At 45.8% G+C, this 23040-nt stretch overlaps 5 protein-coding genes across 6 annotated transcripts; 3 read left to right on the top strand and 2 right to left on the bottom strand.

The window, feature by feature from the left end:
- On the bottom strand, positions 1 to 2100 carry LOC117145097. Its single transcript, XM_033310616.1, has 4 exons — positions 2036 to 2100; positions 1742 to 1980; positions 521 to 1565; positions 1 to 467 (listed from the first exon to the last, which is right to left on the bottom strand). Exons 2-4 carry the CDS (start codon positions 1953 to 1955, stop codon positions 38 to 40), a joined length of 1689 nt encoding a protein of 562 aa, XP_033166507.1. The 5' UTR covers positions 1956 to 1980; positions 2036 to 2100; the 3' UTR covers positions 1 to 37.
- A 1562-nt stretch (positions 2101 to 3662) lies between these two features.
- On the top strand, positions 3663 to 17773 carry LOC117142791 (putative cysteine proteinase CG12163). 2 transcript variants are annotated; one of them, XM_033306990.1, is made up of 6 exons: positions 3663 to 3990; positions 11176 to 11592; positions 15934 to 16061; positions 16224 to 16970; positions 17030 to 17211; positions 17263 to 17773. In XM_033306990.1, exons 1-6 carry the CDS (start codon positions 3883 to 3885, stop codon positions 17526 to 17528), a joined length of 1848 nt encoding a protein of 615 aa, XP_033162881.1. In that variant the 5' UTR covers positions 3663 to 3882; the 3' UTR covers positions 17529 to 17773. The 2 variants fall into 2 exon arrangements, with proteins under 2 accessions (XP_033162881.1, XP_033162882.1); XM_033306991.1 differs by lacking the exon at positions 11176 to 11592 and having other exon boundaries at positions 3667 to 3990.
- On the top strand, positions 14377 to 15425 carry LOC117142792. Its single transcript, XM_033306992.1, has 2 exons — positions 14377 to 14793; positions 14855 to 15425. Exon 2 carries the CDS (start codon positions 14869 to 14871, stop codon positions 15127 to 15129), a length of 261 nt encoding a protein of 86 aa, XP_033162883.1. The 5' UTR covers positions 14377 to 14793; positions 14855 to 14868; the 3' UTR covers positions 15130 to 15425.
- Positions 17774 to 18076: 303 nt separating the features above from the next.
- Positions 18077 to 19256, top strand: LOC117143777 (MORN repeat-containing protein 4 homolog). The gene is made up of 3 exons (XM_033308606.1): positions 18077 to 18181; positions 18241 to 18541; positions 18802 to 19256. The coding sequence occupies exons 1-3, from the start codon at positions 18154 to 18156 to the stop codon at positions 19067 to 19069; spliced, it is 597 nt and encodes a 198-aa protein (XP_033164497.1). The 5' UTR covers positions 18077 to 18153; the 3' UTR covers positions 19070 to 19256.
- LOC117143776 (MMS19 nucleotide excision repair protein homolog) lies at positions 19150 to 22914 on the bottom strand. The gene is made up of 6 exons (XM_033308604.1): positions 22728 to 22914; positions 22279 to 22662; positions 21707 to 22056; positions 20202 to 21647; positions 19713 to 20135; positions 19150 to 19600 (listed from the first exon to the last, which is right to left on the bottom strand). Exons 1-6 carry the CDS (start codon positions 22810 to 22812, stop codon positions 19409 to 19411), a joined length of 2880 nt encoding a protein of 959 aa, XP_033164495.1. The 5' UTR covers positions 22813 to 22914; the 3' UTR covers positions 19150 to 19408.
- Positions 22915 to 23040: the final 126 nt, after the last annotated feature.

The following is a 23040-nucleotide window of genomic DNA, read 5'->3' as shown; positions in this document are numbered from 1 at the left end:
TATATTGTGACTAGGTGCTTGGGAATTAGGTGAATCTCTAGAGGAAAGCTCGATCTACGCTGCACAGGTCGTCACCGCTGTCGTGGCTAGGCGTCTCGGTCGTCAGCCCCTGCGGACGTCGTCCGGACCGCTTGCTTCGTTGAGACTGCCTCGAACAGGACTTTTCTGAGCCATAGACCTTACGCAGTTGCTGCAGTTTAGTATCCGCATCGGGAACAGGACACTCGGACTTTTTCTTCCTACGTTGCCGGCTGCCCTCACACGAATGACGCAGTTCCTCGGTCCTGCAGGTATGGGTGAGCTTGCCCACTTCCGGGCCCCAGAACGTGGGTCCTTCCAGAAGAAGGGGAGCGGATTTCACCCGTTGACGCATCATCTCCATATGCAGTTCGTACTGGCGCTCCTGAAAAGCCTGCTCTGCCTTGCGGGTGGCCAGCCGAATGGATAGCAAGGCCTTGTGGGATTCGCTAAAGAAAGAACAATGAACGTGTGCCAACTTAATATTTGATGAACTACTCACTTCAAGGACAGCGATTTCCAAGCCGGCGTTTTCCTCACCTCCCAATCGAATTGCGGACGAGGATCATGATAAGTGCAGTTGTTCTTCAGCTCCTTAACCTTCTTCCTAGATACTTCAGCCCTTAAAGTTGCCGCGAGATTGGGACGAGATACCGGGTGCAGCGGTGACACACTGGGCGTTCTTCTCTGGACCGGTTCCTCTGGCAACTCATAGATGCTCAGCGGTGGTAGTGGCTTCTCATCCTTTACGCTAGACCCTGGCTTTGGTTTCCTTACTCTACCGCGTCTTCCTCGACCTCTTACTGCGCTGGAAGCACTACTACTTCGCTTCGACGAGGCGGTGGGCGATTGAATCTGTATCTTGGGAACTTCCTCCTGTTTGCTGAGTGGGAAATAGTTGCTTCGCGCAGGCTGAGCGGGCTTGGAAGGATTCGAACGAGCCTCTAAGCTAATCCCCTGCAGATCATTGACACTGAAGCACCTGCGCAGCATTTCCCTTCGGCACTTGGCTCGTTCTGCCGTGTGCTGGCCAGGATTGACAGTCTTCTGGCAGCGGTTCTGTGTCTGACTCTGCTTGTTGGTTTGCGTTTGAGTCCCGTTGCTGCTCGTGGACTTTGGCCTGCGGAACTCCGCTTCAAAGCTCTTAAGGGACCTCTTGAAATCCGCAACCTCCACAGCGAAGTCCTCCTTAAAGCTTTTCAGACGACTCAAGTCCCTAAGGCACTTGTCGTACTCGTCGCTTAAGCAACTGGAATTGGGAGTATGGACAACTGGGTGGGTAACGCATCTATCCTGTTGGTCGGGGATCACTAAGATTGCCGGCGGAGGAACAGGATCCAGCACCAAAGGACGTTTCTTTATCTTTTTCCCCTTGGAAGGCCGCTTCTTAGACTTTCCATGACCCACAGAACTGCCGCTGACACTGGCACTTCGCTCCACAGTTGGAGCAGTTGCTGCTTGAGATCGCAGTTCACGGCTGGTGCTTCGCAGGCTCTCCAGAGTGGAGTAGAACTCTGCTTGGTGCAGGTGCTTCACATCACAGTAGTCTAGGGAAAGCAAAATAATGGTGATGAGAATGTGGTGGTCTTTCTAATGTTCTAATTTTCTATTGACGGAGAAAACTCAAGGTAAGGTAAATTGGAAACGAAAGAGTATGAAATCCTTTAAATATTAAACACGAAGATTACATTTTAAGGTGCAGATATTTGCACGCCAAACTCACCAGGTATACTGTCGTAGAACTTAGCTAGGGACCTGACCCCCATCTGGCTGCTCCACGCAGGTGTCTCCGCCTCCGGCTGCGAAGTGTGAGCCTGGTCGGGCGGCTTCTTTCCGCCAAGGGAGCAGAGCTTGGGCCGATTGTATACCGGAGCCGGACAGTTATTGCACGGATCGATGGGCACTTTCACACAGGAATTCAGATAGTGCGAGCTCATGCTGCGGGAAGCGGAAGTGTTCCTACTGGAAAATCTTTAATTGTTGCAAACGCGCTTTATCAATACCAAGCACAACATACTGTTGTTGCCAGCGGTAACCTCCCACTGTTTGTTTTTGTGCACTTCCGTTTTGGGCACACCATTCGCCAGGTCACGCACCGCATTGCTGTCCTGGTTTCGGATGCACTTCGTCTGCGCAGTCGCAAGGGCTGGGAAATTCTCAGTTGAGGCCTCAGTAAGCCAGATACCCTTTCCTAGAATGTACATATGTATACATTAATTGAAATATTAATATTTGTAAAAGTTTCACGGGCTAAAAAATTTATCCATCTAGATGGCAGATTAATTTGTGAAGGAAAACAAAATATCTGTTGTGGTCCTAACAATGGATACACCAATCAAGGGGATGTTAACTATGGTTAAATATGATATGATTCAAAAACAAATAATTGAGTGAGTTTTAGATGTTTTTTATTTGTTCAAATCCTATATAGTGTTGATCACAAAAGTATATATCACAAGCTGGGTAATTAATAGTGAATCGTATTGAGTGCATAAATGGGGAGTCATTCATTTTTGTATAATTTTTACCGCGATATATCCACATACCAGCACCATAAGTTTCAATTAAACACTTTTCGTTTTTATAACCTTTTTTTTAGATTTCTTGTGCATTTAGCGCCACCCTTTGATTGATGAAATACTTGCTATGATCGGAGAACAACCATTGCATATTTTTATTAACGTGTATTTGTATATACATATGTAGTAGGACGGTACTAAGTGGTCTTGAAATTTATGGTTCAATAAATACAAATTCTTTATTAAACTATTCTATATTCATTGAAAAAGATGTAAGAGGTAGATAGATGCGTTTCCTCCCTAAAAAATTTTTGAACAGGATCAAAAGCATTGTCGATCTGGCCGCGTTTATCTGTCCTTATGAACGCCTCGATCTCAATCTCATCATGAAAGCTAGAAAGTTAAGACTAGACATGCAGACGCCCACGCCCACACTTTTAAAAGTTATTTTGATTATGAGCCTTTTAAATTTCTATCGATTTGCCAAAAAACTATTTGCCGCGCCCCTCTCTATCTCCCAGAAACTTAGCGAAACTGCCCAGCCCACACTTTTTAGTTTTCTTATTAGTTTTGCCAATTTCTATCGAATTGCCAAAAAAATGTACAATTTCTTCTGCGCAATCCCACTAGTTGAGTAACGGGTTTCTGATAGTCGTAAAACATGACTTCGCCAAATGATTACCTTTTAAGAATTTGGTGTAATTTTAATACCCTTGCAAAAAAAAACATTTTTGTACAACTGTGGGATATATCTTTATCATGTTTCCGCCTTAACTTTACACCTTATATAATTCCCGATATGGACATGGCTAGATCGAATCGGCTAGTAATCCTCATCATAAATACATATCCTATTGGGCGGAAAACGCTTCCTTTTACCTGCTGCATAAATTTTATCGAATCTAATACATCCTGCCGTGGTTTTAAAGGTAGCCGTAGGTAACAAATAAACAAATATATAGAAATAGCTCCACAAATTCAAAATAAGGCGGTAGAAAAACGAACGAAATATCGAAGAGCATGTACTAAAAATCGAATTCAAAGACCAAAAGGAGCCAACCTAAAATCGAAGACTATCGATACTTGCCGAGCAGACATCGATGTTCAAAAAATAGAAACAGTGAGTAACAATCGACATCGGTCCACCCCTGACTCTCAGAAAACAAAGACCAAAAACCACCAAACAGCAGAGGCGGCGTATTTCGCTAGCGGAACGCGAAACAATCGAATTCACCTGTGCGCGTGATTTGTGCTAACGTCATTGTGAAACGAGCGCATCGAAAATCGGCGAGTTTTCTGGCGGATATTTTGGAGGCTCCCACCGCAGCCACTCACACACGCAAACATGAGGCTGTTTGCGGCAGCAACAGTTGCGCTTGTATTGCTTCTGGGCCAAGCAGCTAGCGAGGAACTCGCGGAGGAGCGAGCGGGACAGGCACAGGGCGATGCGGAGGTGAGTGTGCGTGTGTTGTTTTGTTATGATTCAGCAGCGCGGCTATTTCCACATCAAAACGCTTTCGCGAGGCAAAAAGTAACGTAATCCCCTTCAAAGTGAGTAAGGCTTGGGGGCAGGGATAACGGTTCGACATTAAGCGGAAAATATGCAATTTTACAGTTAACTCTCACTCACTCGCTTGCCCAAAAACACATACACAGAAGCTCACCTGCTCACCCACACCGAACACACCCATACTCACACACACTCGCCATATTGGCTGATGTCCCTTGTTTATTTTCTCTTTTTAAGTACACTGACAAAAAATAATGTCAACTGTCCAGCCTCAGAGGTTAAAGTGCAAATTGAACAATGATTTTCATGTTGAATGAAATCTGAGATATTCTAAGCAAAAAATGTTTAATCGCGAGTTTTAAAGAATAGCCCATTCTTGCTACTGTATTTCTTTGAAGAGCTCTATTTTTTCCGCTTTCCGTTTAGTGCTCCACTTTCCTCTTTCCGCTTATCTACGCCTGTTTTGGCCTTTGTTTATTCTGCGACGTGTCAGCTGTTTGCTTATTTTGACCGATAGAACCCCATTGATCCCCAGACTGCGTTGTTTTTGCAACTGCTTCTTATCGGGGTATTTTAATAGGCCCCACTAGTCCGTTTAAAATTGCTTTGTGCCGGAATGGCGTTTTAATTTCTGCCTTTAAGTGCACTTCCACACAAACGGAAGAGGAATTTCAATTTGCAAGGCGGTTTTACGACCCTTTAAACGCAGGCCACTGTTTTTTCTTTTTGCGGAAAAGCCTTGCATTTCAAATCGAATGATTGCTAGCAAGTAACTCAATAGAGAGTTATGAGGCTAACGAAAGGAAATAGGATTCATCCCTCTAACAAGCGACAGGACCCAATAATAAGTTCGTCCCAACCATCCGTTTGTATCTAGCATATTTACTGTTTCAATTTAGTTATTTTAGTGTTTTTGAGTGCAAACTTACATACCTGATATATTTTTTAAAAGTCCGGATCTTCTACATTGCTTACACTATTAGCTACAGCAAACAATTGCCCACTTAGTACTGAGATTTTTATCCAGCAAATTGTTACGCAAACAAATTTATTTAGAAAGCGATGAGTATCTCAACGAACAATAGGCTTTTATTTAGTCTAGCAAAATCAGCTTCTTGAAGTGTTTTCTGTTTGCATTCATAATTAGAATGGCAATACAGGTTGAACACAAATGCTGCAACTAGCCATTCTAGAGACTTAAACGGAAATGAAATAAATATTTATGAAAAAAACTAATTTTTTGATCATTGTGATTTTATATGATTGGAAAAATTCTTTGGGATATTTTTCCCGGCTGCAACATTGATATATGAGTATTAAGAATTGAAATGGAAGGGTCATTTTATTGGGCAAAATCAATTGACTGCTAGATATTACCAAATTTCTCAGCGAGCAATCCCTAATTGAGGATATCAACTGAAATAAATAATTCCGAGAAGTCTGTGCAAACTTATGAGCACACCACTGCGAGAACCTGAACAGATTTCGAATTGTGATTAACCGATCCATGATTCAGACGGGGAACAGATTTCAATTTAAATAAATTAAATTTTCTGTTTGTGGTACTCCAAAACGAACGCCCTCCCGCCCTGTGCCACCAAGTAATGGGCCAGATTAATGACTGAGAGAGCACCGCATGGTGCCCCCTTACCTTCCGAGGAAAGCTGGCCGGGCTTTGGGGTGATGCCATTTGGAGCAGCGTCATCAATATCAATTAAATAGCCGGTAGCCAGCAGGGCGAGAACGAGAAACAGAACCAGAAAAAATCGCACAGCATTCATCATACTCCGGCAAGCAAAATATTTGTATATGCAAATAATTAAATATAGCGTAAAAAGGGTTCAACGAGTTAAAGCCACAGCATTGTGGGTGGCGGAGGGGGAGGGGTTTTTCAATAGTCCGTCCACTTGAATTATTTACCGCGTCGCATTTAAAATGTTGAATTTTAATTTGACGCATGCCTCAATGGAAGCAAAAATAAGTTTAAATAAATAGCGTTTGAGAGCTAGTTGTGTAAGGGTCGACAGAGTGTTACCCATCGCTAAGCTATGTCAATCCGAAAAACATTTGAAAACTGGTCTAGGCACAAGCCATTTACAAGCATAACAAGTTTCGTGTAAAAAACAATAAATATTAATGCTGTATGATGTTCTATTCACCGCATTGCCTGGTCCTGGATGTTGACCTTTTTCACTCTTAGGACTATAGTTAAATATCCATTATGGTTTTGGCGCTCGTTGAAGATGCCCCGTGTGCTGAAATCAAAAGGTATGCGTATGGTATAAGAAGCACTGAAACACACGCACAGAGACTAGAAAGAATGCATGGGAAAAATTGCATAAATGAATATTATTGCGGAACTATATGCGCGGATAAAGCCACACACACAACACATTCGCGCAAATATTTATGGGTATACACGAGCATAATATGCGAGTATAATATACATATTCATTCAGTCAAGTCCGCGGCAAGATTCGCACAAAACATGCTTACTTACTTACGGGGGCCACTATTGTCTCACAAATCTCTGCCGGCGGACTGGAGTGGTTGGCGGAGGGGCTTGTGGCTGCCATTTAGGAAATCAAATCGGATGATTCACGAACCACAAAAACAAGCCAGCAAGAGACAGACAAAGGAATGAGAAGCGATGGACGAATCTATCGACGTCTCTGCCAGCAAATTGTCGGCGGTTGTCAAATGCGAATCTTCTTTCTGGCGTTTGGCTTTATGCAAATCAGCCCTGGAAGTGCTGACTCCGCCCGTCGAGGACTCCATCTATCCATCCACCCATCGATCCATGCATTTGTCTGGGCGTCCTTCGTATAATTTTGAGCATGATTTGCCGCCTAATAGAAATGCCAAAGGAAATTACGGCCCTGGGCCCACTAAATGGTTCGGCCAGCCCAAGACAACGAGACCCCATCACTCCCACTATCGCAACCCCGCCTCCAGTCCCAATCCCTGTCCCTATACCAATACCAATACCCCACTCCCCACACAGGGCGCAAATTAGCACCCAGGGGAGCTGTGAAGGCAAAGTTTATAATGAGCTTGGCCAGGAGGGGCCATCTTTGGGTAAATGGCAGGGAGTGCGGCATGTGTGCGTGTGTGTCTCCATTGTCTGATTGGAAATTTAAGCAGGCATCCCGAGTGCTGATGCATTAAATATATAGAATCTTCAAAAAATTAAGATACTTCATCTAAGTTCGCTGGCAAATATCAAGGTATGAAAACGAGCTACATAACTATAAGATTTCAGTCTGTGGGTTACCATATGAGTTTAGCTATTTCCACCTCTTGATTTCTGTCAGCACTGTTCCATTGTGCCGGTGTGGAGCGACTCGGATTGCGATGGTTAATGCATAAGCTTAAAACTATGAGTGGAGCGGGGTCGGAGGTCAGGGGACCGACTATTGACTGTGGGTTTGGTGTGGTTGGGTTGCCGTGCCATCATGCCGATGGGGGGCGGTTCGGATGGGACTGAATCTGCAGGTGTCCTGATGCCAGATAGCACCCAACAATGCCAATATCATTCCATAGATGGTTGCGTGAAGCGTGAACGGAATTTAAAATTTCACCATCGGTTATTAGTTGGTGCAAGGTTTGGAATTCCCCAAATCAGCACATAAAGTGCACGCTCAAATGTGGTAAGCATTCGAAGACTCGATTTAATACCAAGGCAGAATAAATCAATTTCTGGCGGAGCTGACTGGAGTAAATGAGCTTGCACGCATGGTGTCTGTTTACTCAATTTTCAAAACAAATGATTTATGAGCAAGAAGTGGGAGATATTAGTCCTGGGGCTAACATGATCTATAAGGTACCTACCTGTCTATCAGCTGAGAAAAATAAGATGTAAGTCAGTACAGATAAACAGGTATAGTTGTTTTCGTGTACAAAAAACAACAATTAACATAACTTTTTAATGCTCTCTTAAAAATCACACTTAGTTTCCTAATCCTAAGCTAACATGGATGAGTTCAAGGACAATAGAGGCAACAGAAAATAAAAACTACACTATAAGGACCCACTGCAGCCAATGTGTATTCAGATCCTAGCACAGGGAGCTAAAAGTAGATTTTATTAAGAAATCACAGCATTATGTAAATTCAGACTCACAGCAGGCAACCGAAGAAAGCCCCTTCCAAGGTTAATGTCTTTATTAACACTAAAACACGCCCAAAACGTGGGCACCTCATCAAAGCCCGAAAGCGTGGCATCTTCACCTTGGACTCAAGTGTGTTGCACAACGCAGATACTCAGATTCCGACTCAGATTCGGATTCAGTGAGCTAACCTGCTATAACCCCCCGAAAGTTTTAATCTCATACCGGTTTCTCGACTTGTGCATAGGTGGGGTGGGGATGGGAGCTTGGGATTCACAGAGCCGGTCGTGCGTAAGTGGATTTCAAAATGTTAATGGGCTGCGTGGAAAAATTAAGTCGCCAATGACAGAATATTGCCGCGATGATGATGGCGGTGCTGCATTTATTTGCACGGCGAACGGGCCAATCGCTTTAATTAAACTTAAATTAAAAACAACACAAGCCAAATTGCCAATTTGCAGCGACTGCGCCGCTACTGCGACGTAACGTTTGTTCGCTGATGTTTGCGATGATTCAATTAAAGTTTTTCAACACTGGCTTAATACCCCGCTCCCCCTCGTTTCGATGGCATTACGTTTAATATTTCCCCGGAACCGTTTACACTGGCAGATTTTCTGTTTACACGCGAGTTCAGTAAGCCAGTGACTGCAGCAGGAGCTTATGGTGTTGGCGCGTTGTGCTTGCCCAGATCAGGGAATTCGATTGGCTGATTGATGGAAAGTGTCCCGGAAAGTAAGCGCGCCAAAATACACACATTAAGTACATATGCAGCTTATGGCGCGCACGGGAGTTAAACAGCACTTTTCAGTTAAATCAGTTTTGCATAATTTAGGTTTGTCACATGATTTATTGCACTATATTCGAGTTACTGAATAACTGAATAGAATGAAATGGAACTTGCAGTTACCTTACACTGGACGCAACTCTTTTTCAAACACTTTACCATTACCGAATGCAATACTTTGAACACTTTCTGGAACTCGAAGAATCCCCTTTTACATACATATTAGCCAGAATGGTCTGGTGACAGAAACCACTATCCATAATCCCTAGATGCGCTCAGTGCACACGAGTGTACTAAAAGATGGCAACAGGCTTACGACCGACTGCGTATTGCATAAATTGGTTGCTCTTTTACCAAGGAGTTGCCAGGACAACAAACGGAGCGAAGTTACCAGTGGGCGTGGCGCAGAACTTAAAAACCCATCATCGTGTTTTGGTATGGCTTGCGATGTTGTTTAAAATGCCATAAAGTTTAATTGAAAAACAAGCTCCGGCAGCACAGCGCATAGCTCCAACCTACCACGGCGCCATCGCATAGTCCCAACGCTCCATTCCCGGACCCTCGATCCACCCACTCAACATAATCAGCTTGAGCATCAGGCGGGCATCAACGTCGCTTGCAGTGACGCAACCGCTGTCAAAAGTTTTTATGCATTTTTCGGCTTTTTGTCACGACGTCAGCGGCAATGAGGATGAACGACCAAAACGTCAACAAGACGCCAAGTATTCCAGTCCCCCAAACTACCCGATGACCCCATCCATCCCGTCCCACATCTCATCCTCACATTCTGCCGGCTGCTGTCGCTGTCAACTGCAATGTTTCAGCAGCAATAGCAGAAATACACTTAGGAAATATTGGGGTTTCACAGCTGCCATTAAGTCCATTAGGCTCTAAGCTACATAGGGCTTAACTGAATACTAAGACAGGATTTGCGAGCCATGGATATAAATGATATGGCCTAAGGATATTTTATTCTAAAAGATGGTGACAAAATTGTCTTACTACTCTCTTTTTTTCACCTTTTCAACCAATTATCAATAATGTTATCCATTGGGAATGAATTATTGCAAAACAAATGCAATCTATTAGTTGGTATACTTGACACATCGATGCTGTTACTACACTTCAAGATATTTCATTTTTCCGAGTGGTCCAACCGAAGCAACAGTCAAAGCAATCCAAAGATTGTTGGCCGCCTTTTTGCGATTCCGACTTTTTTGAATTATTCAGCAAAATCCGTCTGCAGTGTTCCACTGACTGTCTGTCAACGGCTTTCAGCATTTGTGTCTCATCATTTATCGATGGATTGTGCTGCAATGCCCCCCCAACCGGTTCGATGTGGCTCGCATCGTTTCAGTTTCGTTACGGCGGTTAATTAGTTTTTGTGGCCTGAAAAGCCCAGTCAAGCGTTGGCCAGTGATTGACTTGATTGGTCGTCTGATGTCCCGATCCGTTGCCGCAGTTTGACCGCAATTGCAGTTGCAATTATGCGGAGTTCATTAGGCTTTAGGCCCGGCTGGCCGAGCAGGTGCATATGGGGGCGGTGCATCGGGTGCATCGATTAACTGAGCCTTTGGGGGCGGAGGTCGTGCTTTCATTTAAAATTAACCCTAAACCCCCATGTGCCATGATGCTTTCCTGAATTGGAAATTAAGGGGATTTTCTCGCATTCTCGCTTGCGGTTGGTTGGTTGCTTATTAGATGTAAGGTGCATTGCAAAAGTTCTAGTCATTTAGAGAAGCTTTCCCAGAATAACATTCCTCTTAATCATAGGAATGTGATAAGCTATCATAATTAATTGAACAGGATCGATGGCATCACAAATCATAATGATAATCAAGCGTTCAATTTAACAAAAACCATGCCTGTTTATTCTGTGTTTGAACTAATAAGCGAACTTATTTGGCTTGACTGGTATAATAACCCGGAATCATTTGTGGGATTAACCATGTTGGTGGTGAACTGGCTTAGGCTTGTTAGCCGCACTTAATAGTAAAATCACACAATCACCACACGGCTTGGCTTGCCCCATTGAAACATCACCCACTCCCTTACAAAGACGCACTAACTCCAATTTGGCATCTGGATCGATCACCAACGCCTGCTACAATTCCAAACGAAATCTCTATGTGTGTATCCTCATATGTGTTTTGCCTTTTGTTTCGTCCTTCCCCACAACGCACACCAATCCCCAAACACCCCAATCCGTTCAAATCCTCGAAACCCGTACACATAGAGCACGGAATCTTCGGAAACGACAACGGATCAGGCGGTGAGTGAGCCGCCGATCACGCTGGTCCACGTTCTGAATCCCGGCGAGCGGGAGTATTTGTCGCCCAACCTGATCGGTGTCCAGAACATTGCGATGACCTTTCTGCCCCTGTCGATGAACTTTGTGAATATCATCGACGCCTTTCGTGAAATCACCGCCGGAGTGCGCTATGAGATCCTGCTGAATGCGCTAAACACGAAGGCAATACAGCCGGCGGAAGCGGACATAGTCTGCCGCCTGGTCATCCTGGAAAAGCCTTGGCTCCGCACCCAGTGGGGCGACAAGCACCGCGAGCTGGTTACCTCCAATTGCACAGACTCGGCGGAGAACTCGGTGGCCGGAGATCCGGCAGAGAAGGCCCGACTACTTAACGAGAAATACGTGAGTAATAGCATCTTTAATGGCGGTCAGAGGAAAGAACTGAGCGACGCAGAGATGGCCAATCTGGAGTCACAGATACTCACTAACCTGGGACCTATGAGGCGGAAGGTCAGTCTGACCAAATCCGCTCCAGCGACTCCTGTTCCTGCACCTTCTCCTGCTGCTCCTTCTCCTGCCGATGCTGCCCCTCTGGATTCCGCAGCTCCTGTTGAATTAACCGCATCCATAACAGTCACCAAGCTAAGTCCACCTGACGCCACTAATGAGACGGCCACGGCAATTAGCATTGATGATGTGGAAAAAAAGACAGAAGAGGTGGAGGACAAGCCCGAGGAGGAGGTCGTAGCCACCACCACAATCGCCACGGAGCTGAACGAAAATGAGAAGCGTTGGCTCGACGATTTCCTATCGGTGGGTGCGTATAATTTCGAGAAGAGCCAGGAGAAGGGGCAGCAACAGGAGGAGGCCGGCCGGGAGCAGAAGGATCCCGAGGTGGAGGCTACTACCATACCAACAGCATTATCATGAATATCCTCATTATCATCCCAGACACACACACACACACAGCCCATCGTTCAGAGTCTCTGTCTTTCTCACATAAATACCCAGCCCACTCTTTATACATACTCACCCTAATGCGAACAATAAAAAAGGAAAATGTTATTTAATTGAATTTATTTAAGCCTGCCTTTTCACCTGATGACGATGGCGATGTGATGATGAGGGTTGGGTTCGTCGGCATCGCGCGTTTCAGCTCCCCGCAGAACACTTATTTCACCTTAATAATCAAATGAGTTTCCGCTCTCAAATTACGGCCGCCATCTGTTTAACCCGCCGTATCTTAGCCGTATTCGTGGCACCTGTGCAGGGGCCATCTGCACCTGTCTATATGTCTTGGCTGTGGACTGGGGTTGGGTTGGCCCCAAGTGCCGCTATGTATGAGAGGTTAAGTGGGTGGAGGCTCAGGATTCCCCTCCTGCTCGCCGTGTAGTGCCCACGGTGTCGACAGAAGCTGAAATACACAGAGTGGTGCGAGGCAAGTGTTCTCATTATCCTCGTGCTCTACTTTTTACAGCGGTTGACTCTGTGGTGCCACGCACAGTGGGTCTGGGCGATTTGTCTCCGGCGGTCGGTGGCCACTTTCCACCCGACTTGACGGCGAGAGCATAAGGGGTTAAGTAATCAATGACACAATCTGCAATTTTAATGGTGGCGACGCTGCTCCAGAGCGTGGGTTTTCCAAGTGTGAGCCATTTGATCGCAATCCATTGATTGGAAAATTTTGTGAGCAGGAGTATCTACATTGTACCATATTGAATTTAAACTGAAGGGGCCTTTGGTCTTTAACGGATTTCGGAATTTAATAGCCACTTTGTTACTTTAACTTTTGGTTTCTAATTAATAAATCCATTATTTAATTACTTTGTTTAAATCCAGCTGCCGTTGGGGCAAATAAATTACACTTGAACGCGGTAATTCGCTTCAATCTGTGTTGGACATGTTCAACAATCGGAAATTCCTTTGCCAACATTATTTCCAACCCATATGAGTGCCTAATGAGCTCCTGGAAAAGTCATCGCGGAATAAATTAATTAAGTGCTTTGAAAACGAGAACCATTCAGTTCAGTTGCATTGCTGATTTACGGCAACTGTCAGAAAGTATAGCGTCGCGTTCAGCACTTCACTGTCTATACATCCGAATGGATTTCACGGACCATTGCACACTGCTCCCACCCCCAGGAGCCACCTGCTCCATGCCCAGACCCTCCTCTGTGGCCCCAGGGTCGTGGAAACATCATTTACGATATAATTCTTATTGAAATACACATTTGAATTAACAGTTCCCGCCGTGTCGATGGAATGGGATGGGATAGGATGCGATGGGATGGGCTGAAGTGGGCTGGATAGTAGGCCAGGCCAGTTGAACTGAGCTGAGGCTGGAAAAGGGAGTGCTGAGCAGGCAGCTTAATGAATTCATGTTCGGGCACAGTCTGCACACATCGAAGGGGATGACCACGGACTCCCAGACCCAGCGACGGCCTCTTTTTGTGTTCCTGTAGTTTTAATTATACACACGTCGTAGCCATTACATTCCATTCGGTATTGTTGTCGCAGCTACATAGGTGACCTGCACTCCAAAAATATTGCCCCTGCATTTCGGTCTGAAAGTTTCTTAAGCGGCACATACGGTAAAATTGACGCAGGCGGATCAACTTTTGGAATTTTTGAATAAATAAGTATATATGGAGCACTCCCTCCAAGGACAAACAGTAGTGTAGAAGATATAATTCGTCCTTTCCCCCCTCAACTTACATGTTTTCCTAGTCCTTGTAGGCCATAAAATGTTTCGAGTGTGGTTCAACCTGCAGTCCTCATCCGCATTCGGCATGCCAGTTGCCCGGGTGCGACAGCAGGAGCAGACATTTGGCTCCTGGCTGTGGATGTGGATTTGGCAGAGACTGGGGCTCCGGATCCTCAGAAACCAACTCCCATCAACGGCATCAACATATTACTCGTACCATCATCGATGTCAGCCGGCAAACGAATATCCAGCCGAAATGTTTGGTTTAATTGGTTTTGTGTTCGGCATTGAATGGTTTATGGGCCGCCTGTGTCAGTCGATGTTATTCTTGGCGTATCCCACCATTCTGGGGCTGCCTTTGGACCGCCATGTTCCTTGCCGCGACTCTTCCAGCCACGTGTACTAGAATGATGTGTCGTTTTGTCAGATTCGGTAATGTAAATTCAGACATGTCCTTGTTTCACCTACATTCGCATATAACTTATGTTTCCTCCATAACCCCCCACTGCTCCTGGTGTCGGAGGTCTGATGCGGTGACAGCTGTGTGTCTGTTTGTAATGGATAAGTGTTTCCCTGTTCCGTAATTAGCACAAGATTAACGAACTCTCAGACAGCAAACAAAGGGCTGATTTGGCTTGTCTTTTGCCTTGATGCGTGGAAAGTCTGGGTGGAGTAGCTTCTATAGGCTTAGCGGAATCTTCACTCGTGTGTTCCCCTTCCAAGCCTAAAGAAATAATGAAAGGGTATAGAAGGAGGCAAAACATTTCGAAAATATAAGTCAAAGTAGGGCCTGGAGCTAAGCTGTCAATGTCGTTTGCATCCCAGTCCAAATTCAGTTCACATTACTCGGTTACCTCAGTCCGAAGCCACTAGACATATATTTTTTAATATTTTGTAAGGTTCGTAAATATTTCACGTTTTTTTTTTAAGTTTATTAATCGATAAACACGGCTTGTGCAGAGATTCCTTCCATTATGGAGCGATTCGCACTGACAACCTGCATTCGCCGTGTCTGGATCATGTCCGGATGGCTGCGCCAGGAGGCTGCAATAGCAGCCGGCATGTTGGTGGTGCAGCGACACCAGGTCGAGCTGAGGAATAAGGAGGAGGAGGGACTCAATGTCGGACAGCAGGCTGCACCCAGTGGCGGCGACATGGGCGTGGACTCGCAAGGAAGACTCCGCCGTGTGCGGCTGCTAGACGACTACATCGTGCCCTTTGAGTGCGGTCTTTGATTCTCGATCCGCATCTCCTGTTCGCCGATCTGGTCCTGGGCCACAGCGCAGTTAGTTCATTTCGCATTCGGAGTAGTTGACATTTAAGTAGTTCGATTCGTGAAACCGCTTCCCCAAATTTTGGTCAGACGGAATCTTCATTGTGTGCTCTACGTGGACGGAGAACGAAAACAAATATTTTAATCGAAGATATAGCCCCAAAAAGCATGTTATTGTAAATTTTATATTTTCACGAGTAGTTCGCGTTAATCTCGACGTTTTAGCGACTTTAAAATTAAACAATCATAGCATCTCAATGTTTATAGAGGCTTACTGAGTTTATAAAGCTAGATTGGATTTCATCAAAGGTTGGAACTAGCCTGGAATTAAATGGCATCTGTTTGCAAGCCTTTAAACTTATCAGATACCCTTTACTCATCTAGTGAACCTTGTTCGAAATATGCAAATAATAAAGAAAATTCGAGAGGAACAGTTCATTTATTGCAATTGTTGTATGTGAGTGAAGGAGGGAAATCAGGGAAAGGGTATTGAATGAGGTAAGGGATGAGGGAAATCATAAAAATCATCTGCATCTGCGTCAGTAGAATGTACATACCCCATGCCTAAACTAAATTTTCTTGCGCTTATTGTTCCCAAGTTCTAGACGTTCCCTAGGAACAGACGGGTGAATGCACGGACATGGCCAGATCAAATCGAAGTTGTTTACCACGATGCAGTTACTGCTTATAGAATTAAGCTAGATTACTATGTTATCAATATTAGCCCATTGTCCCAGTTTTTTATGTGTGTATACATTTTTTGCAGGTCCATCGCAGCAGACGCAGCGCGAACGATATCTTGGGTGGGCATAAGCCTTATGATGAAGAGGCGGCGAAGGCCCAGCTGCAGAAATCTCTGGACAAACTGACCGCGGGAGAGGGTCCCCATTACAAGTAAGTTTGTATTCATTAATTCTGGTGATTAAACCCATTAAGTAAGAGCAAAGGGGGTGCTAGATTTAGTGTAACAGATTAAATTTATTATATTAATTAGCATTAAGTATTAGATATTTTTCTAATTCATTATAATTGACTCGCCCGTTTGCTGTGCTCTAGAATCGTGAAAGTATACTCAGCATCGCGGCAAGTGGCTTCAGGCATCTTGACCCGCATCGATGCGGATCTAATCGATGGGTCCGAAGAGCAGCACCGCTGCATCGTGGATATCTGGACAAAGGTCTGGGTGAGGAAGGATGAGCACGAAATTACCTTCAAGTGCCGCAACCAGCCGGTGGTACAGGCCCGACACACGCGATCCGTGGAGTGGGCCGAGAAGAAGACGCACAAGAAGCATAGCCATCGCGCGTTTGACAAGGTGGACCACCTCTTCTACAAGTTCCAGGTGCGATTTGGCCGTCGCTACGTAAGCACCGCCGAGCGTCAGATGCGCCTGCGCATTTTCCGACAGAACCTGAAGACCATCGAGGAGCTAAACGCCAACGAGATGGGCAGCGCCAAGTACGGCATCACGGAGTTTGCTGATATGACCAGCTCGGAATACAAGGAACGCACGGGACTCTGGCAGCGTGATGAGGCAAAGGCCACTGGCGGATCGGCGGCTGTTGTACCGGCTTACCATGGTGAACTGCCAAAGGAGTTCGACTGGAGGCAGAAGGATGCTGTCACCCAGGTGAAGAATCAGGGATCCTGCGGCTCATGCTGGGCATTCAGTGTGACGGGCAACATCGAAGGCCTGTACGCAGTGAAAACGGGCGAATTGAAGGAGTTCTCCGAGCAGGAGCTGCTCGACTGTGATACCACGGATAGTGCCTGCAACGGCGGCCTCATGGACAATGCTTACAAGTAAGTTACGCGGGAATGGACATTACGATGCAGATACTTATGCGACACTTCTTCCGCAGGGCCATTAAGGATATTGGCGGCCTAGAGTACGAGGCTGAGTATCCATACAAGGCCAAAAAGAATCAATGCCACTTCAACAGGACTTTGTCCCACGTCCAGGTTGCCGGATTCGTGGATCTGCCGAAGGGAAATGAGACCGCCATGCAGGAGTGGCTGCTTACCAATGGTCCCATTTCGATCGGTAAGTCGATGACGAAAATCCAAAGCCCACTTAACCAGATGATTTTTCTAGGCATCAATGCGAATGCTATGCAGTTCTATCGCGGCGGAGTTTCCCATCCGTGGAAGGCCCTGTGCTCCAAGAAAAACCTCGACCACGGTGTTCTGGTTGTGGGGTATGGCGTCTCCGACTATCCCAACTTCCACAAGACCCTGCCCTACTGGATTGTGAAGAACTCGTGGGGTCCGCGCTGGGGAGAGCAGGGCTATTATCGCGTTTATCGTGGTGACAACACCTGCGGCGTCAGCGAAATGGCCACTTCGGCTGTGCTGGCCTAGACTTGCTTTGAGTCCAATTATATACAAGCATACGACTATATCTAGGTTAATAATTCAGCCAGTAACTTTGTGTACAATTAATTCCTTTTCCATGTTTTTCAACCGACACGATGAGGGAGTCGTTGAGTTTCAAAGCTTTGCCAATATAGTATAATCATTTCAGACATCTGTAATCTCACGAAAAAGTCTGCATCCACATATTCCGCTTTAATTGAAAATAACAATAAATTGTACAAGAATTAAAACCTGTTTGGGCTTATTATTGAATCCACGGCAGCCTTGGCCGCAGCAACAGTTGGTCATAGAATCAATGGATGAAAAATATTTCGATTTTAATAGAGAAGTATTAAATTATTCGTTTAAAAAGGTTTGATTAAATAGGGCTTCCAGAGTATTATTGGCTGTTTAAAAATAGTTATAAGTGCTCCAATTACTGGAACATTTGGGCCAGTGATTTTGGTGATTGATTTTCAAACCCTTCCCCAGTGTGCAGAAGTGCAAATATGTTAATTAGATTTATACCAGGGCCGTTGCACCGTGGGAAGCCATACAAAGTGAGGGTTTCTGGTGCAGAACCAGCCAGCTCAGTAGCAGCTTGAAGCGCATCGCGGGCGGTAGCGGAGCAATGGCCATGGACGACTACGACGATGACAGTAAGTGAACACAGGACGAAAGGATGCAGATAGAAAATTGCGTAAAAATCATTACCCAGTGAGCAGCGTGGGCGTGACCACGGCCCGAATTGAAAACCAGCACCAGCAGCACCACCACCAGCAGGGTCAGCATGGACACCACCAACAGGGCCAGGGTCAAAGCCAGTACAGCGCAGGGGTGGTCAAAGTGGGCGGATGGCGATACGAGGACGCCAGTCGCTACATCGGCGAGTGGAACCAGCGTGGCCAAAAGCACGGCATCGGGCATCTGCAGTTCGCCGATGGCACCCGCTACGATGGCCAGTTCCAGGAGGGTCTTAGTCAAGGAGTGGGCTGCCTCTGGTTCGCGGATGGAGCAAAGTCAGTTTCAATAATATCGGTGATGCAAACCTAGACAAAATATTGTAGTACTTGAAAACTGTTCTTGTAGCCACTACTCGTCTATACGATAGAGGAGGATATATATTCTTGATCAGAACGTCAAGATCTCGGGAACTATAAGACCTTCCTTGTTTTTTAACTGTCTTTATTCACAAATGGTTTAGCTATAATTTACCTAGGGCTTGCATCCAATGAAGGAAATTGTATATGATTATTCATATTGCACATTTTTAAGACAGATACGAAGGCGAGTTTCATCAGGGCTGGTTCCATGGTAATGGGATCTTCTGGAGAGCCGATGGAATGAAGTACGAAGGCGAGTTTCGAGGCGGCAAGATCTGGGGCCTGGGATTGCTGACGTTCCAGGACTTCACGCACGGCTTTCCCAGAAACGAGGGATTCTTTCAAGACTGCCGCTTTATGAGACGACGTCGATGTCCCGAGGTGGTGCAGCGTGCCCAAAAGTGCGCTCTTATGGCCCGTTCCCAGTGCGAACACCCATACTGAACAGACACTTCAGATTGGTTACCAAAAAAAACAAATTTTAGTAACCGACTGTAAGTGTCTCAGTCATAAAACAGAAAATGTTGTCTTTAAGAAAAGAAATAAGCATTTCTTTCCTAACTTCTTAAACTTTAATACATTTGCGCAAAAACGTTTGTAAATGTATCTAAGTAATATAAAATGCATACAATTTCGCGTTTACTTTATAATTTTGTTAGGCCTCCAAATTCTTTATCAAAAATTCTTCAACGCACCCTAATAAAAACAAGAAGGAAATTATGAAGAATTTGTGCGTGTGCTTATTGGATTTAAAATATTAACAAGATCGGAGTTGTTTCTCTGCTAATTCGGACTAGGCGCACCGACCAGGTACCACGCATTCCTGGCCTTCACCGCAGTGTTCCGCACCAGACGCTTGGGATCATCCAAGGCGGCGGCCAGGGCCAGAGTAACATCGACTTTGTGGGGCAACAGGACGAAGGTAGGATACTTGGTCACATCGTAGAGCAGCTGCAGCGCCGCAATTCGCACTTGCTATAAGAAAGAAAATGAGCTTAAGTTTTGTGTTCGACATTTTCCTTTACAAGTTAGGAAACCTACTCAATTAACTATAAAATCTTTTTATAATAATATGTGTATGTCTTACCATTGTATGCTGCGCCTTGTATTTTGACAGCTCCAGACAGCTGGGTATGAGGTGGGCCAAGTGCCCTTGGAAATACGTGTCCTGCTGCGCCACAAACTTTTCACAGATGCCCAGTGCAATGCACAGCGACTGCGCCTCGTTGTGCTCCTCCAAGCTCTTGAAAAGCAGCGGACCGAGCTGCTCAATGTTTAGCTTAATAACCGCCTGTGGCGTCGCTTTCAGTACGTAGACAAAAGCCTTCAAATGGTGCACACAGTAGTTGGCCAGTTTGCTGCCCATTTTTCCCATGATAGTGTGGAAAAGCTTCTGCTTGTAGAGGAATTTAACGACAGGCAAATCCAGTTCTGGGTACTCGGCGGCAATGATGTCGAATCCCAGGGCAGCGGCAGTGCTCAAACTGGGATGTTTCAGTAGATCCGAGAGCTTTAATGAGACAATATTATTTCACGAATAAGAACTAGGAACTAAAATGGCTATACTGGTACATACATCACCAACAACATCGGCAGCCTCATCGAATCCAGCGACCACTAGGCCCTTCCCCACCCAGGCAAGGATCTCCACCGCCCGAACATCGCCCTTTTTAATTGCCACCTTCAGTTGCTCCGTGATTTTTTTGACCTTGCTTAGGTTAGCTGGGTTCGACTCCATCTTGTTGACCATGCTACAGAGCAGGTGGTGAGCGATTACACGCAACTGTTCGTTGTCCGAATTAAGCGAAAGCTGCGTCAAATCGGTCAGAAGCCGCTCGAAGTGGTCATCCAGGGTTATGTCTTTATGAAGGTAGCCCAGCAGGCCCTTGGTAATGTACAAATCAGCAGATTGACTCAGATTGAGTCCAGGAAGGTACTCGCTTACTATAGCGCTCTGTTCGGAGAGCGGGAGCTGTTGGGTGATACGACTCAAAGCGCCCGCAATTTGTTCTAGCGACTGCATGGACAGACCCTCGGTCTTCTGGCCCAGCTCGATGAGCTTGTGAAGAAGATTGGACTCCTGCTGCAGGTCCACGATAAAGCGCTGATCCTCTAGCAGGAGCAGTTTGTTTAAAGCTTCCAGAGCCAATAAACGGACGGGCTCTGCAGTAGTATCGTTAAATGTCTGTGTCATAACCAAATCTAGAATGCGTTGAGTAAACGCTATTTGAGGCATGAGCGGCAATAAATTGGTGTATATCTTTCGTTTGACAAATGTGGAGAAAATCTCAAAATTTCGCACGCAAACATCGATGAAATTTGACTGCACCTCCACCGGTTGCAGGGCACCAAGGCTAACCGTCAGTGTGGTGAAATCGATGTCGATGGACGGATGGCTGACAAGCTGAACCAGAGCTTTGTAAATCAAAGCGCGTTGTTTCTCGCTGAGAAGGGGAGCACTTTCGTTAAGCACCGAAAGGGCCGCCTTCTGTAACTCCAAGTCCTCCTTCTTGGCATCGAACTCTTCCTGTTCAATTAGGCGTAGGGAGCCGATTACATCGTCCTGTACAGACTCACGTATCGTGGTGTCCAATTTTTGCAGAGAGCCACGCAGCGCAGACAGCTTATAGACTTGGCTAACTATGTAATAGATCTTGATCCGATGTTCAGAACTGGCATCTGCCGCCTGCAGCTTGAGCAAAAAGCTGTTGAGAATTTTGTCCGCGGCATAGGGCGCATCCCCCGATACACAGACTAAGGCAATACCGGTGGCAGGATGGAAGAGTCGCTGATTGACATCACTGAGATGCGGTAGGATTACGCCCAGAATAGAGCTCTGGTAGCTGTGGCTTATATCGGGTATGTGAGCAGCTCTCTCCAGCAGCGCAGACAAAGCCTTAAGGGAAGCCTTTAGTATCTCCTCATTGTCATTTCCAGGAAAAGTCTCTGTTTTCAGAGCCTGCCAGATCTGATCGAAGTGTGGCTCCAGAACGGAAGGCGGGAACTTCACGGCAGCTTGGTGCTGTAACAATAAATAGCATGTATAAAAAGAGGCATTTCAAAAATGTTACGTTTTCTTGCCAGCAGTTCTATGGAGTCCAGTTTGGCAACCAACAACTCACTCTCCAGCTTTTCTATGGCCAGTACCACTGTGCCCTCAGCGAATTCGTTGTTGGCTACGAGGCAGTTAGTTAACTTTATGGACAATTCATCGCGGGTTATGGCCGCCGGATCCTGCTTGCTGGGATTAAAGTCGATTGGAAAGTAACACGCAAAGATCTCGAACATCTCTTCGGCCAAATGCAGCAGCGGATACGTTGACAAGAACTCGGGCATGAAGCTGAAAATGATGTCAAGGTTACGGGGGTCACGCTCGCCGTCAATGGAATTGATCAGTCCGTAGACGAAGTCACCGGCCATCGCTTGAAGCTCTGTATCGGGAAGAAAATTGATTTGTTTGAGTTGTAATATTATGTCCCTTTTTTTCTAAAAATAAAGGAAATAAAAGGTACTACGATTGTTGCAAATATCTCTTCTATGAGTTACAGTCATCTAATAACAACGTTTTTGCACACTGACTTGTTTAAATCAGATTAAAGCAGGTCATGTGGTTGTCAAATTATCTTCCGTGCTTAAACGAAACCAGGGCTCACCGTCCTGGAAGTTTTCCGTCAGGTACTGGAAAATGTGGAACAGCTTGGTGCGGTCGCTCCGCGTCTGCGACTGGCAGGTGGTGTGCTCGAAGAATGACTGCAGAATCTGGGGAATCTGGGCGCGCGGTAGAGCTTTCATATGGACCAGGGCGTCGATTCCATCGATAATGGCTGGCATTACGTTGTGATGATCGCGCAGTCGGTCCATGTAAAAGGTACTGAGGAACTCCAGCTGCCGCTCCTGAAGCAGGTCCTGGGGCAGCGCTATCAACACGGCGGAGAGCAAGTTGGTTCCGGCCACACGCTCCTCCATGTCCGGCGAGGACAGGGCGAAGCCCAGTTCCTCAGCCAGAGCAGATATGTCGTATGCCTTGGCGGTCAGATCTGAAGGAAACAAAGGAATCTCTGTGAGAAGGGCACATTCGACACGGATGCGGTTGTAAACCTGCCCTTGGCTATCTGTGTGGCGGCCTTCACAAGCTTCTGGTCGCTCTTCAGAGCCTTTTCCAGGGTGGCGCGCGTGGGCGTTGTCATTGCGGCACCGTCGCTTGCGTGGTGTCTAAATTTAAATGAGTTTAAGCACGTTAAGCCGAAATGTTAAGAACCGATAACCGATGACTTGTCGTACTGGCCTTATCTATATCACAGTGATGCCAGACTGGTGTTAAAGTAGTGCAAATGTTTTAGCGATTAATATAGCTTTTATGGCAGTGGCGCTCAGGGATGGCGATGTGTGACTGGGGAAAAAATAAGATTACTGGA

This window comes from Drosophila mauritiana, chromosome 3R, assembly GCF_004382145.1.
Source record: "Drosophila mauritiana strain mau12 chromosome 3R, ASM438214v1, whole genome shotgun sequence".
Lineage (NCBI taxonomy): Eukaryota > Metazoa > Arthropoda > Insecta > Diptera > Drosophilidae > Drosophila > Drosophila mauritiana.
The sequence above is the reverse complement of the archived record's forward strand: the minus strand, read 5'-3'. Positions and strand labels throughout refer to the sequence as shown.